General features: G+C 44.2%; 1 protein-coding gene across 5 annotated transcripts in view; it reads left to right on the top strand.

The window, feature by feature from the left end:
- The first annotated feature begins 440 nt into the window (after positions 1 to 440).
- Positions 441 to 14,330, top strand: part of SNX8 (sorting nexin 8) — a 27,305-nt gene continuing 13,415 nt past the window's right edge. Inside the window, exons 1-5 of one of the 5 annotated variants that reach the window (XM_040574719.1) lie at positions 441 to 594; positions 1,250 to 1,323; positions 2,073 to 2,148; positions 5,246 to 5,327; positions 12,193 to 12,383. In XM_040574719.1, coding sequence (XP_040430653.1) covers positions 5,294 to 5,327; positions 12,193 to 12,383 — 225 coding nt within the window. In that variant the 5' untranslated portion in view covers positions 441 to 594; positions 1,250 to 1,323; positions 2,073 to 2,148; positions 5,246 to 5,293. Of the gene's footprint in view, positions 641 to 1,249; positions 1,324 to 2,072; positions 2,149 to 4,262; positions 4,456 to 5,245; positions 5,328 to 12,192; positions 12,384 to 14,330 lie in introns of those variants that run through there. The other 4 variants (XM_040574717.1, XM_040574720.1, XM_040574718.1 and 1 more) reach the window with 4 other exon arrangements.

The following is a 14,330-nucleotide window of genomic DNA, read 5'->3' as shown; positions in this document are numbered from 1 at the left end:
GGCAGAGAAAAGGGTTTATTTCAAGCTTGCTGCTGCTGTGGTTTCCCCCGCTTCGCGGTGGTTGAGCCCAACATGGCGGCTCTGCGCAGGCTACCGAGGTGGGGTTCGGCCGAACCATTCGCGGAGAAGCGGGAGGCGCCGCGGCAGTTAGCCGGGCGGATGAAGGCCCTCCCTGCGCTTCTGTCACCTCACCGCATTTCTCAGTCCAACTCTATGCAGACAGCAGCAGCACGCTGAACCGAAACCCACCCGCTTTCCCCAGCCTAACACCACACGTTCCCCCCTACAACCCCCCGCCGTGGGCTCGCCCGAAGGCTGGCCGTAGTGCACGGGCGCTACCAAACCCATGGGAAAGGGGGAGGCGCGGGGCCGGCGACATCACGTTAGCGCTGAGGGGCGGCGGCACCCCCCCGCGGGGCCGCGTGGTTCGGCCCGCCGGGAGTCGCCACATCAAGCGCGGGCCGCGGCTCGCCTCATGGCGGGCACCGGTTGGGCGCTGAGGGGAGCCCCGAGGGGACCCCAGGGATCTGTGGGGGCTGAAGGGAGGGCAGAGACTTGCCGTCTGACCCCCAGTCACCGCCAGGCCCGCTGAGAGTTGAATATAAAAGCCGTCTTCCAGAGTGGTGTCGGTGCTTACAAGGTCTTGGTGGTTTTTAACGGTGTTTTTCTGTGAGGTAAAAACAGGCACTCACTGTCCCGCACCGTCTGTGAGGTAAAAAATGGTGCTCGCTGTGCCACACCGCTGCCGTGACACTGGTAGTGGGAGAAGCCTTCCAGAGGGACGGTGAGCCTGGTTTCACGCAGGTGGTCTGTCAGTGCTGGGGTACGGCCGGAGGGACACGACAGGTAGCCCTTTCTAATGTTCTCCTTTCTAATGTTTTCCAGTGATCGGAAGCGTTACCTTGGCTGATCCCAGCGTTTTAGTGTGACTTTTACACTGGCAATATTATTTTCTCTGACACTGGCTAGCAAAGTGACTGAGACAGCCAAACCCTCATTATCAATTAAATCATTACTTTCAAGGGCTTTCAAGGGCTCTTAGGCTGATGCAAAAATACAGATTTTTTTTTTCCAGCAGGCATGTCAGTATAACATACCCAAATTAGTGAAGAGAATCTGAAATTTGTCTTGGATACCATCCTGAAGTTTCAATGAAGGGTTTAGTGGAAAAAGAACAGTGCTTGAGGAATAATAGTTCATGTGCGTTTGCTTCCAAGATGAACACCTCATTATTTTTTTTTTGGCGTAGTGCTTACTTTCAAATCATCAAAACATTCAGAACAAGAATGCCAGCATAAAAGTTTCATGAGAAGAGCAGAACAGGTATTGCAGTTAGTAGTTTGAATTTACAATGCATATTTTATATTGCAGTATCTTTCATATTCTGATAAAATTTTGAGAAGGTATTTAAAAAAAAAAAAAAGCAGCTTTGTAATTTATCAGCTAGTCACAAGATGTCACCCTCACTCTATTCGAACGTAATTGGTTGAGCGTGTCACTTCCAAATTTAAGCTATGGGCAATGTTCGTGAATGGAAATGATGACTGGCACTTTGTTACTTCCCCCACCCCGTTATGTCATGGTAGTTGACCAGACATTTTATTTCCTGAGTTGCAAAAGCACTGATGCGTGAAAGTAAAGAGAAAGCTGTTGCTCTTCCTGCCATCACAAGTATATTTTTTCCAAATACGAGGACATACTGTGGTTCAATCTGGGGTCCCAGCTGGATCCTCAAGATTATATGTCCCTTCTAAGTGCATGAATGCAGACTCTCACCTATGGTTTACCGCTCTTCACGGTGCCTGTATTGTTGGAAAAGGCAATTTTCCATATTACTTTTCCTGTTTGCAAGCTACGTTCTTCTTCTACAATCACTTTGGTAAAATACTGAATTTAAATGCTCAGTCTGACTTTCCTGTCTTTGCATAGTCTGCTATTTGCACTTTCTCTTACTTTACAGCAAATTTTGATTTATCTTCCTTCCTTCCTTCCTTCAATTTCCTTTCTGCTATTGAAAACTTTCAAATCCCTTCAGTCCGTGTGCTATCTCACTGCTATTCTTTGTATTCCAGTCCTTACTCAGCAATGAGGGTGAGTGGAACAACTTTTAAAACCAGAGATTTTGTCTGGCAGCTGGAGCTTGTTCCTGTAAGTATTCCACATGCAACAATCCTAATCAATGGGAAGTTTGGGGTAAGAAGTCCAATGAGAATGACTTCTTGTGTAACACAGTTGTCAAAACAGAAACACTTCATGTATTTTGCTAAGTACAAGTGATCTGAGGATGATGGAGCTGAAAATAGTGATTCCTAAACTGAATTCTGAAAGAGTAAGGAAGCTCTTATTTTTAAGATCTGTATGAAATTTTTCCTAATACTGATAGAACATACACAGAACGACCCATTGCAAGACTGGGGCCTCACATAGTCCTGTACTTTTGCATTACATTTGTTACCTGGAAGTCGCTGACACATGCTCGCTCTTTCTTTCTCTAGTGATGATAGTTCCTTTATGCTATAGGTTTTCCAGAAGTTTTCGCTGCATTTACAATAAATATGGAAGAGTTCAATAACTTGTGTCAAGTACAATCTTTCTGGCCCTGTTCAAAAATTATTTCAGCAATTGAATTATTTCATTCACAGTATTTTTCTTCAAGACTCCTTCCACGGATTGCAAAAGCAATCTTCAGTGTAGAATATCTTATTTATACCAAATAAATAGTTATGCTATTAGCTTAAGTACAGACCAATCAAAGATCTATAGCTCAATGAGAACATGTTGATTCCTTCATTCATTTTCTCAAAAAATGCTATATAGGGGAAAAAATTTGTAGTGCTTAGTTTTCTGAAGTGCTGAGCCTGCAAAACTCTCCACTCGGCTGCTGTATAAACATGATTTGAAGGGCCTCTCAGCGTAAATAATGCCATGCTTTCTTAATTTTATGCATGGATTTAGTCCGCACCCATGGTTGCGGGGAAATAGCACTGAGGGAAGAGGCAGAAGGAGAAGGAGAATCAGTCAAGTCATTCATGTCTTTGTAGCAGCATGAAAAATTTCAAGGGAAAGCGTTATGATTGTAGTGACAGCTGAAAAAATTCTGACTATAATTTTCTGTGGTTTAGTTCTCTTTGCATATAGTGGAGATAATTGTTTATCTTCCAAAAATTTATAAGGAACATTAATTAGTAAATGAATCTAATACTTTGGATGTTAGAAACATAAAGCATTATTATGGCTTGGTAGCATCTTAATCTGGAGATCCAAAATCTATACAAACTTTTGCGTCTTGCTTGTTTGATGGTGTTTTCAGGAAAAGCACTGTGCAAAACATATATCTTATTTTCTACCAGTGTCAGCCATATCGTTCCTGATTAATAGAGCGTAAAAGAAGTGGAAAAAAATATTGCTAATTAAATTGGAGGCATTCATGCCTGAAATTCGTATTTTAGGCAGTTTTAGAAAATGTATTTGCATTTCAGATGTTTGTATTTCTATGCTTTCCTGAATAGGACCATGTTTGCTTTTACCGTATTTACTTTTATTCGTGCATTCCTTCTGGTGCACAGTATAAAATGCTGCAATTGCTTTTCCTTTGGAGAATAAAAACAAAAACAAATTTATCTTCAGTAATGCTTCATAAAAATCTAAATGCATCCAAAGTGTAAAAAAAAAATATTCAGTATAGGAAACATCCCAATTGCTTGACTGAATTGCAGCAGAAATTAAATGCTGTGGAAAAACTTAAGAAAACACACCAAAAAGTTGTCTTGGTGTATGTTATCTGACTTGCAATGTGGAGTCCAGCCCCCTTTGCTGTATGCCTTCAAGGACAGCCTTATTACCACTACCACCAATTTATTTCCTCACATAGCACACTGAATTCTGCCTGGAAGTTCACATTCCCATCCACCGCCCTTCTCAGTTTCCAGACGAAAAAAAAAAAAAAATCGATTTTGGAATAAAGCCTGCATTAGGCGTGTGAGCCGATCACTTCTGTAAGATGTCTGAAAGACTTATGATCAACCCCGGCGCGGTTTCGAGGCGCTCCGAGCCCTGCAGCAGCAGCGGGGACAAGCTGCTCCCCCTCTGAGCGCCCGAGCCCCAGCCCGGCGACCTTGAGGCCCGGGACCCGAAGCACACGTTTGAGTTCGGCCTCCACGGGGCCGTTCCCGTGCCCGGAGGCGCTCGGACACGCCACAGCCGCAGAAGGAAGGGGCCGGCCCGGGCTCTCCCGCGGGACTCCGGCCGCTGGGAGGCGGCGTGGGCCGCCCCAAACCCCACCACGGGCGGCCCCCAGCCCCTCTCCCGGCCCCGGCCCCGAGGCGGGAGGCGGCCTCCCCCGGCCGCTCCGCCCGCGCTGCGGAGGAAGGGGAGGGCGGCCGCCGGCCCCCGGCCTCACATGACCGAGGGCTGCCGCGATGGAGGGCGAGCCGCCCGCCGGCACCGCCGCCACAGGTACGGGGCGACGTGGGGCTGCCTCCCGCCGGCACCCGGTGCCCGCCGCCCGGCTCCGGGGACGCCGCTTCTCGCCCCCCCGCGGGAGGCTCGGGGCTCCTCGGCAGGGCTCTGGGCTGCTCGCCCCGCCGAAACCTGAGGTAAAAAGGGGCCGCCTTGCCCTCCTCGCCCCCCGGGGGGCGGCTCCGTACAGCTGCTTGCTGGCCGAGCCCCCCTCCCGGGCAGGTTTCGGGCTGAGGGGGCACCCCGCGGCTTTGCCCCCCGAGTCGCGGCCGCTGTCGGAGGTGCCGGCAGGGCTGGGTTTTGCCTGGTGCATTCGGTGACACGGTGGGGGCTCGGGGAAGGCTGGCAGGGCAGGAACCGTCCCGGGCGCTGCCTCTCCTCTCCCTGCTGGCCCCAGCCCGAGGAGCGAGGAGCCGCCCGGAGCCGAGCCGAGGCTGGGGTGCCAGCAGCGAAAGGAGCCGTGGGGGGAGCTCAGGGGTGAGTCAGGAAAGAGTAACCGCTAAACTCGGTTAAACTGAGGAAACTTTGAGAGGAAAACGCTTCTCTGAAGTGCTCTTCAAGTGCCTGGAGTTTCACGCTGACGATTACTGCATGTTTTGTTTTTTTTCCTTTGGAAAGAGAAGCTGGTAGGGGGTCACAGGTGAGTTAATATTTATGTAGGGTAGGGTGATTTGGTTGGATTATATTCAGGATCCAGTATAAGTGTTCTTTTGATAGGCCTCTGACACTCCTGATGCAGATAACGCATTAATAAATAAATAAATTATTTTGGAATATTTCTGTCCAGGACTGATGTAAGATATTGGGATATTGAGCAGCAGCCTTTGTGGAAAAAATGTCCTACTGTATCAAAGAGAGAGCTCACTCAGGTATGTCTATTACGGTTTTACCATCTGCTTCAGGAGCCTTATAGAGATAAAACTGAGCTGTCTTTAAGTGGTTTTGGTCTGATTCACTTCCATGCTAGTGATGGTGCTTCTATAACTGATCTACTCAGCCTTGTTTAGAAAATTCGGCTTTCTTTGACAGAGGTTATATTGTGTAAACAGAGACAGCAGCTCATGACCTTAGTGAAATAAAAGTATGCTGTGAAAGGAGGCATCTTTTTAATTTCTAGCATCGTGCTGTGGGTTTGGTGATCTTGGGAATTTGATATTCATACTTTACATTTCCAGAGATCAGCAATTTGTCAGTGAGTATTCTAGTAGGATCTAAATCTCTCGTGTAATACTGAGCATCCTGAAAGGGCCTGCTGAGGCGCACCTATAACAGGACACACACATTCTTAATTTCACAAGATTAAAAGTACTTTAACACAAGCAAAACATAAGATAACGTCTAATGTATTAAAATAATTTTTGCTAAGTTACTTGTATTGATCTTTTTTTTTTTTTTTTTTTTTTTTGGCTCTTGTTCCCCTTTGAGCCTGTTTTGCAATGACTGCAGGGAGCTAATCCAGGTGTGCTGTCTGGAGAGGAAGGGGGGTGTCTCCTTGTCTTCTAGTGGAAAATCTTTAACTGTGTGTGCAGGCAGTGGGGAGGTTTGGTAGGGAACACTGTACTAGCTGCAGACAGTAGAATTTGAACATAACCACTTGGATTGCCCCCAGAACTTTGGAGTTGTAGTGGGTTGGCATGGGTTGATGGAGAGAAATGGGGCAGTTACAGGCATCGAACTGGTACAAAAGGATGGGAGCTTTTCAACAGAACTTGAGATATGAATGACCTTGTTCAGTATATATAAAATGTGTAAAAAGACCATCCAAAGGCTGGACTGGCACGTCATTTTTTAATACTTAACACTTAGGTCAAATTTTTGCCCAGTGTGATTAAGAGGATGAGAAATGTGCAAGGAAGATAAGAAATAAAATAAAGGAAAATTTCTTCTGACGGGGTTTTCTTGGAAAGGGATGTTTGTGGGAACTTGGCAATTTTATAGTTAAGACAAACTGCTGTTGTAAAAGACTTGTGTGGGAATTTAGGTGGAATAAAGCTATGTGGCTAACGGCTTTCTGAAAACTACAGTCACAGAAGGAGGCTTCCTGCAGAAGACTTGCATGTATTGTGCCTGAATTTTCACGCTTCCAACCTCTTTGCTAGAGCTGGGTGTGAAGGAGGATAGTTCAGCAGTCTTCCACTGGGAGCAGAAAGCTGTCCTAGTCAGGATTTGACTTCTGCCTCTGTAGCCTTTGCGAACGTTCCTCAATGGACTTTACTCCCTTAATACTGTTACTTCTTCAGTTCATTGTATAGCCCCATCTCACTTTGTATTTGCTACGGCTTGGGACTATGGCTGCACAGCTGACTGGCTGATGGAATGTGAAGGAATGTGTTCCTTGTATTCCCGGACTGGGAAATTGCTTAATTAATCACTTGATCTAGCAGCATGGTTAAAAGAGCAAGGCACTAGGCTTAAAGTTAGTTCTCTGTTCTGGCACGCATATCTGTGACATTGTAAGGAGGTAACTTGCCTTTTTTCTTCCCTCTCTTTCTGCCTGCTGTTTGTGATGATGATACTTTGAGAAGCCTATAGCTGCAGGGGAATGCAGAAATGCTAGCTTTTTTTTTTTTTTAATTATTATTAAATAAAGCATAGATACCTCACATGAATACTTTTGAGTTGTAACATTACTTCTCTGCTTCATTGTGGAAAGCGCCAAGTCCTGAATAGCAATATGAAATTTAGCAATCTGAAGAGAAAAAAACCAAACCACCACAAAACAACAGAATCATCCCCACGTCCTCAAAATAGAGGAAAAAACAACCCAGACCAGCACAGAACACGCATTTGATATGCGTACTGAGAAGGCTGGGGATTTTAAGGAGGAAAGCAAAATGTTAGAACCTGTATTCCAACGTCTAGGCTTTTGACAGAGTACATGTTACTTTATCTTGTTTTGGCGTTGGATGGTTTGTATTTACAAATGAAATGTTGGGAAGAAGGAAGGCCACAATCACACCATCTCTTAATGAGAGTGAAACTAAGTAAGATAACTTTCCTTGTACCTATTAAGGAACACAGACCTCTCCTTCTTGTTGAACATAGATCTGTGAATTGCTTATGTTGGTCAAAGTAGGCTGATTCTTTTACATTGCTTTCTAAATAACTGCGTGGTTTAAAGGTCCTTATAAAATGTTAGTTGCATACAGTTGTCTCAAAAAGATATGTAATGCCCTTAATAAGAAGAAAGTCTTTTTTTTTTTTGTGGTGGGACTTCTGTTTTTTTTTTTCCTTGTCTTTAGGGGATTTCAAATTGTTTTTTTATTTTTTGTTTTTATAAAGGGGAAGGGAATGGACTTGAAGTTGTAGCTGAAGTCTGTGTCAGCTTTTAGAGAAGCTGGTGTGGACACTGAAAGGGAGTTCTGGAATTAAGGAGGAATGTGTTTGACAGAACAAGGGGGAAAGGCATTTCCATAATTCCTGAGGCTTTTCATGAGAAGACAGAAAGGAAGGGGAAATGCTGATGAATTATATTTACATTGCTGTAAGAGTATGCCTGGCCTAGCAGCCTTCAGTTTTGCCAGGAGGAAATCTGAGGTATCGGTGTACAAAACTGCATGGTTCTTTTACTCCCCTGCGTTTCCTGTGAGTTGGATTACCTCTACTCCGTAAGGCCGTGGCCTGTGATAACAAGGAGGAAATCTTAGTTATTTCTTCTAAAGGCTTTCCTTCCTTTCAGATTCCTTTCTGCTTATAGAAGATCTGCCACAAATGTCATAGAATTACTTATTACATCTTCTATATAAGCGTGTCTAATAAATTTAGCGGATTAACACCCAAGTATAATACAGAGTTACGCTTGGCAGCCATCTGTGAAGCAGAGATAAACCCTCCAAATGTGGCTGACAGAGCCTCAGTGGGGAAGGGAGATCTGCTCTGTGATTTGCAAGCTACGCTTCCAGTCCTTGTATTGCCCCTCTCTCCTACGTGTGCCTGTAAAACTCATGTGCAGCTAATCAGAGACTTAAAATTCCACACATGTATGGCTGTAGAAGTTTTTGAGTGAGGAACCCAGTAACTCTGCGGAGGGCAGATTGCTGTCCGGTTGTATATACGGGAGCCATGAGCTCAGGGTGCTAACTACAGCTTGAAATGTGTGGCATAGTGATGTAGCTTTCTATTTCAGTTGTTCCCGGGATAAGTTTCTCAGCTCCTTTCAGTCCAAAGGCTACCTGACTTCTTACCAAAAAATAAAAAAATAAAAAAATGATGCAGTGTTTTCACAGTTGTTTTCTTTTACAATAAAACAACAACAAAAAAATGGGCTATGCTTTGAATGCTTCTTTAAACTTCTATTTCTTGTCTTCTTGCTGCCTGTTTGCTCGTGTGTATTCTTTTTAGCTTTTATTTTAAATTGTTTTCAGTTATACCGGGCTACTTCCTTACGTCTTATTGACAACAGATTGAGAAACTCTACTGTAGCAAAAGGATAGCTTTTACAAAAAGCCGATTGAATTTTATCTGCCTCTCTGTATGGGCATCCATTCCCTACCTCCTTTCTATATTCATTTACCGCTCTATTTATATAAACTTTGTTAGATGATGATCTGAGACCAAAGGGAATGTTTTCAAAATTAGCTGTTCTCAAGGAGCGTGCGTGATGGGAAACATTAAGTGTGTTGCTACAATGCATGTAAATCCTCGTATTGGTCGAACACAGGAGCTCATACCAATGAGTTCACACTATTATCCACCATTCCTGGCCAGGACTCTCGAGGCTGTTTCTGAATTGACTCTTTAGTAAGTAGAATGAAAGGTGGGCTGATGAATAGTTTAAGGATACATTGTTCTGCGGGGTTAATGTTAATGCCAGGATGGTGTTTTCCAGACCAGGTTAACAGTTCCAAAGTAATCTTACAGTGTTCTCAGACCGGTGTTTGGGGGTGCACGTTCACCCTGACTAGCTGTCTTGTTGATGTGGAAGAGATGATTAGTTAAACATTAATTATTCAGACTTGTTTGTATGACTTTAGATATTTAGACAAGGTGGGATCTAAAGAAGCTACAGAGTATTTCAGGAAGAGCCGGACGTGTGAACTGCTGAGAAAAGAAGGTATTTCCTGAAGGTGAAGTTTAGAAAGCAAATTTAGAGAGTAACTTGATGAAAAGTGGCAAAGCATTTGACATGAAAGAAGCAGCACGACTGATTTGATGAAGGAACGTCGAATCTTGACTAGATCTGTCCGTGGGGCTTCACTCTGCACTCGTCTTTGGAGTAACGTGAGTTCAGGTCTCTGTAATGAGTAGGAGAGACCTCAACATCGGGGGCTGACAGTTTGGATCATGCATCAGATTTCAGGAGTTACAGATGAAATACTGAAGGATTCACAGCTCATCCTGGTGGTCTTTTCTCCTGGTACGTACCTTTTCCCACTGGGAGTTTCAGTAGTTCAGATGGTGCCGAGCCCCAGAGCAGGGAGCAGTTTGTGCCATGAAATTCCTGCTTTGTCTGCTGGCCAGCAGGAAAACGGAAAGCAGGGAGAGTGGTTCAGCAGGCAGGAGGAGTGTTGTGCTAGTGCAGGTTGGCACTGCTCTCAGGAAGCAGGTGGGCTGCATTTTGGCTAGCCCCTTTGGGGAGACTGGCTTGCTGTGACTTCCTCTGAAAGGTGAGCTGCTGGTTCAGCACCACAGAGGACTGTGGAATTCTGTCAGGGTGTGCGTGCGTGCATGGCAGAAATAACAAAATCTCCCGTGTCACATTGCATTTCATTGAGCAATTAAAACCAAGAATTACAAGGGCGTGCACCCGGAGAACCGCTGCTCTGGGGAGTGAGGCTGCCTTGTGCTCTTCATACTGCTCTTTGTGTGTATTTTTAGGGCTTCCCCTTGGGAGTATGGTTTATTGTAACCGTGCTGCACCATCAAGTGTCAGGTGGGAGGATTTTACTACATGAGAAAATCATGTGCTTTATTCTCTGAATTTGGAGTTTTCTCTCCTCCTTTCTTTCTCAGTTCAGCATCTGTCTGAAAAGTGGATACACAGATGTGTGTGTTACCACTTTATCCAGCAGTGTCCCTTGTCAGCGTTGAATTAGCTCGCGTTTTCACTACAAATTTCTGGTAATTAACTGGAGCTCTTCAGAAGCTGTTTGTAGGTGGGGTTAATAGGCGATATATTATTCCATTAAAGCAGAGGTGTTAAGACTTGCTTCTCTGAGTCACATTTGCAGGAATCTGGAGCCTGATGAGACATGTGGGATAAGGTCATTTGTCCTGGATTAGGTTTGATTTCCTTAAGCCATTTACAAAACAAAGGATGCAACTGAGGGATTGGAGGTTGCCTCCCCATTTTCCAGGGCCTTGAGCACATGAAGGAACAGGTGGGAAATCCTTATCAGGAGGTCAGGGCTGTCAAGGTAAGGTTATGAATCTGTATCTTCCTGAGGGAACTTCGTACCAACCTTTTGAACTATGTATCAAGGCTCACAGGAAAACTTCTTGCTTCTATAGTGCTACTGTCTTTTTGTGATATCAAAATTTTAGATGTGTTTAAGAAGGGCTGTAACTTTGACACATGTGCAAGGAGGGGATGGTTAATACTGCTCAGCTTTTCTAGGTGGGTTTTCATCAGTGGATACAACTTCTTTTGTAAAAGAGCTTGCTCACAGTATCCCTTTTAAACAGATGTATGCAGAGAGGAAGCAACCCATCTGTTCCAGACCCAGGTATGGGTTGAACAGATTCCAGGGTTATAGCCACATTTTTCACCCTGTTGCTGGCATTTCGTATGTGTAAGATGGGTGGAAAAAATGATAGCTTTGTAAAAACAGGGTAAGCTGTGTTTGCAGTCACACAACATGTAGTTATGAAGTCAAGTTCAGATAGTGGGCTTGAGTCAGTCATTAAGAGAGCATTCCAAATCATCCTCTTTTCTGCTTCTTTGGTGTAGTCTGCCTTCCAGGGCCATGCTCTTAGAGCCATCTTTATTCACTTTTGCATCTTGCTGAGAATTAGTTAGGATTTCTGTCTGTCCAAAGCTATCCAGCTATAGCTGAATTCACTGGAAAAACCAAAACCAAACAAACCACAACAAAATAACCCTATCCTGTTTATTGTTTAGCTACAAGCAGTAGAATCAATGTATTTGGAAGCTATTTCCTGAGCTAGCTGTGATGGAGTAAACTGTCTTGTTGGTAGACATTACTAGGATCCTTGTTCTCCTGCTATTGAACTTAACATATTGACATAGTAAATTACCACAAATCATGCATGCTCTAGCATACTGTCATACACTTTAATATAATTATGTCAAGCAAAGTGTCTCTTTCCTTTGTAATGGCCTGTGAAATTAATGTATTAGATTTCTGCAGTGCAGTAAAATAGCACATTTTCTTTACTTCCATGAGTTGTTATAGGCAGGATCCAAAAGTGCTGAGCTAGGGTTTCGTTCATTTTGGCAGATCCTGCTGTGGTGGGAGCTGGACAGACAGGAAATGCAGGCCTCCTAGCTGATTCACGGAACAAATTTGGCCTGTGATTCTTCTTTTGCTTCGTGGAGATGGCTTTCTGACTCGGTGTAATTGGTAGCGCTCCTGGGTGTAGCGAAGAGGGAGGTTCCAGTGTCTTGAACGAGTGGGAAGTAGCATAGCCTCCTGGGGGAGGAGTGGCTTTGGTGCTCTTCTGGTCATGTTGCACCACTGCAGGAGCACCGAGGGAAGAGAATATTTTAAGGCTCCTTCTTTCAGTTTATCTTTGCAGGGTCTACTGGACTGTTTTTCCCTTTTTGTCTTTTAGATTTGGCAAAGCCTCCAGTAAATGAACCGAGGGAACCGGAACAATTTCTAATGCAGGCGCCCCAGGGAAATCCACTGCTGCTTTCCCACACCCTACAAGAGCTATTGAGCAAGGATAGTGTGCAGGTGGAGCTTATACCTGAGAAGAAGGGCCTTTTTCTGAAACATGTGGAATATGAGGTTTCCAGCAAGGTAATGTGAACAAGCAATGCTCTTAGTGAGAATGTGTCTTCTCAGGAATGTCCACGCAGTTGCTTTTGGCAAAGTCTTGTCTGATTTGATAGGTGTGTTGGGTGATGCTGGTTTCGAGTAGGCCGGTTGTATTGATTTGCTTTAAATGCACCAGCGCAGTGCTTTCTTGACCTACGTTTTGGCAGTATGATACAGCTTGTAGCTGAGGTCTGATGCATAGTCGGCTAGTTCTGCAAAGTGAGTGGATACCATTAGGAGTGCTAACCCACCTGAGCTCTCTAGAAAAGCAGATGTATAGCATAAATGGCATGATTCCGTAACGGATTGGTGTCTGCTACTGCGTATCTCAGACTATTTAGAGCTTGTGAAGAAATCGTATTGGCAGTGCTAAACTGCAATCCTTTGTAAACAGAAAAGGTACTGCAAATCCTTCCGCAGAGTCTAGGCCGCTTCCAGTTTACTTGCCCTAATCCTGACCTCAAGGTTCTGCTCTTGGTATCAGTGAAGACTGAAGGTGATGCATCTTTTCTTATTTATGGAACAGCCAGTGAAATAACTCTCCAGGAGTTTCTGTGCGTTTTTTCAAGAAAGAAATTGGTCCTATTCAAAATGGACTATGAGCAACTTGCAGCTCCCAGGCCACCAAAGCACCAGTTAGTGAGCACCACTCAAACTTGTGGTCACCGTTGTCGATATTCAGCATCACGTTTGGGTCCCTTACCTGCAGTGACAGCTGGGGCTTTAGGCTGGTGTCTGTAAGTTGCTCAAAGACTGTTGTGTGGGGGAAAAGGGCAGACAGGGAGTGTTTCTGTGGGTTCCTTAGGGCTCTGGTTCTGCCTGCAATATCAAGACACTGGACTGAGACCCTGGTGGTCTCTCTAGGTATTGAATTTAGGAAGAAACCCGTTGCCAATTCCTTTCAGTTGCTGTCATCCCTCTCAGTTCTAGCTGTAGAACTATGCTTCTGGGAGAAGAAACAGCTTGGCTTTGCACTTCATCTAAGATCTGCAACACAAATCAGCATCAGATTTCAAATCAGACGGGGGAGGCCCTAAGGGCTGTAGCTGTTGTGCTCCAGTTATAGGTCTCCTTGCTTTATTTCTGAAAATTCATAGCAGCAGAGTAAGGGGTGCGTGATGTGCAATGCAAAAGTAGTGAGAATGCATATAGTCATATGTAGTCTTTCTTACTAGCTGTTCAGTAGATCAGTGTGTAGTAGTAGTGGTTGTTTTTTGGTTTTTGCTTTTATTTTTAATTATTTTTTAAGGACTTTTACCTCTCAATTATCTCCTTGTAGTTGCCACTTAACTCCTTTTGGAATGAATACCCAGTTTCCTTGGTCTGTTCTACATACTGATCTAAGAAAGGCAGAGTTAAAGGCTAAGGTTTTAATGGATCTTTAAATGTTTGTTTATAGATCTAGCATCAATAGAAGGTTTCTCTTTGTCTTATGAGGTTCACTTAAAAGGTCAGTCATTTGGGCTAATACTTAACATGATCTAAGTTTGTTTTGCCACCTCTGGATCTGAAGCTGATTTAAGGAAAGTTCCCAAGAGCTAAAGCAGGCATTTGCAGTACTTCAAGAAAGGAGCTCTTTAGGGCACTTGAGTATTGGCACTAGTTTTAAGTGTTCTGTCTAATTTGAAAGAACAGGGAGTTTGAGGGAGTGGGAGTGCGGAACCACTACAGATTTAGATATATTTGCCATTCTTTAGGAAACTACTTCTCCTTTCCATTTCCTCTTGTGTGTGAAAGGAGTGTGGCATACGCTTTTACCTGAAATCTTACTCTCAGAAGAACGTTACCTCTATTCATAATGGAAGGGTGGCTGCATTTAGAGACTTCTCTCCCTCTTTCCCATCACAAGACCTCTAAAAATAAGGAATATTTTATTTCTGCAGCCTCTTTGTGAGATTTCTTTCTTTCTTTTCTTTTCAGTGCAGCTGA

The sequence above is a fragment of the Cygnus olor genome, chromosome 15, assembly GCF_009769625.2.
Source record: "Cygnus olor isolate bCygOlo1 chromosome 15, bCygOlo1.pri.v2, whole genome shotgun sequence".
In the NCBI taxonomy this organism is placed as follows: Eukaryota; Metazoa; Chordata; class Aves; order Anseriformes; family Anatidae; genus Cygnus; species Cygnus olor.
This window is presented reverse-complemented; position numbering and strand designations above follow the sequence as displayed.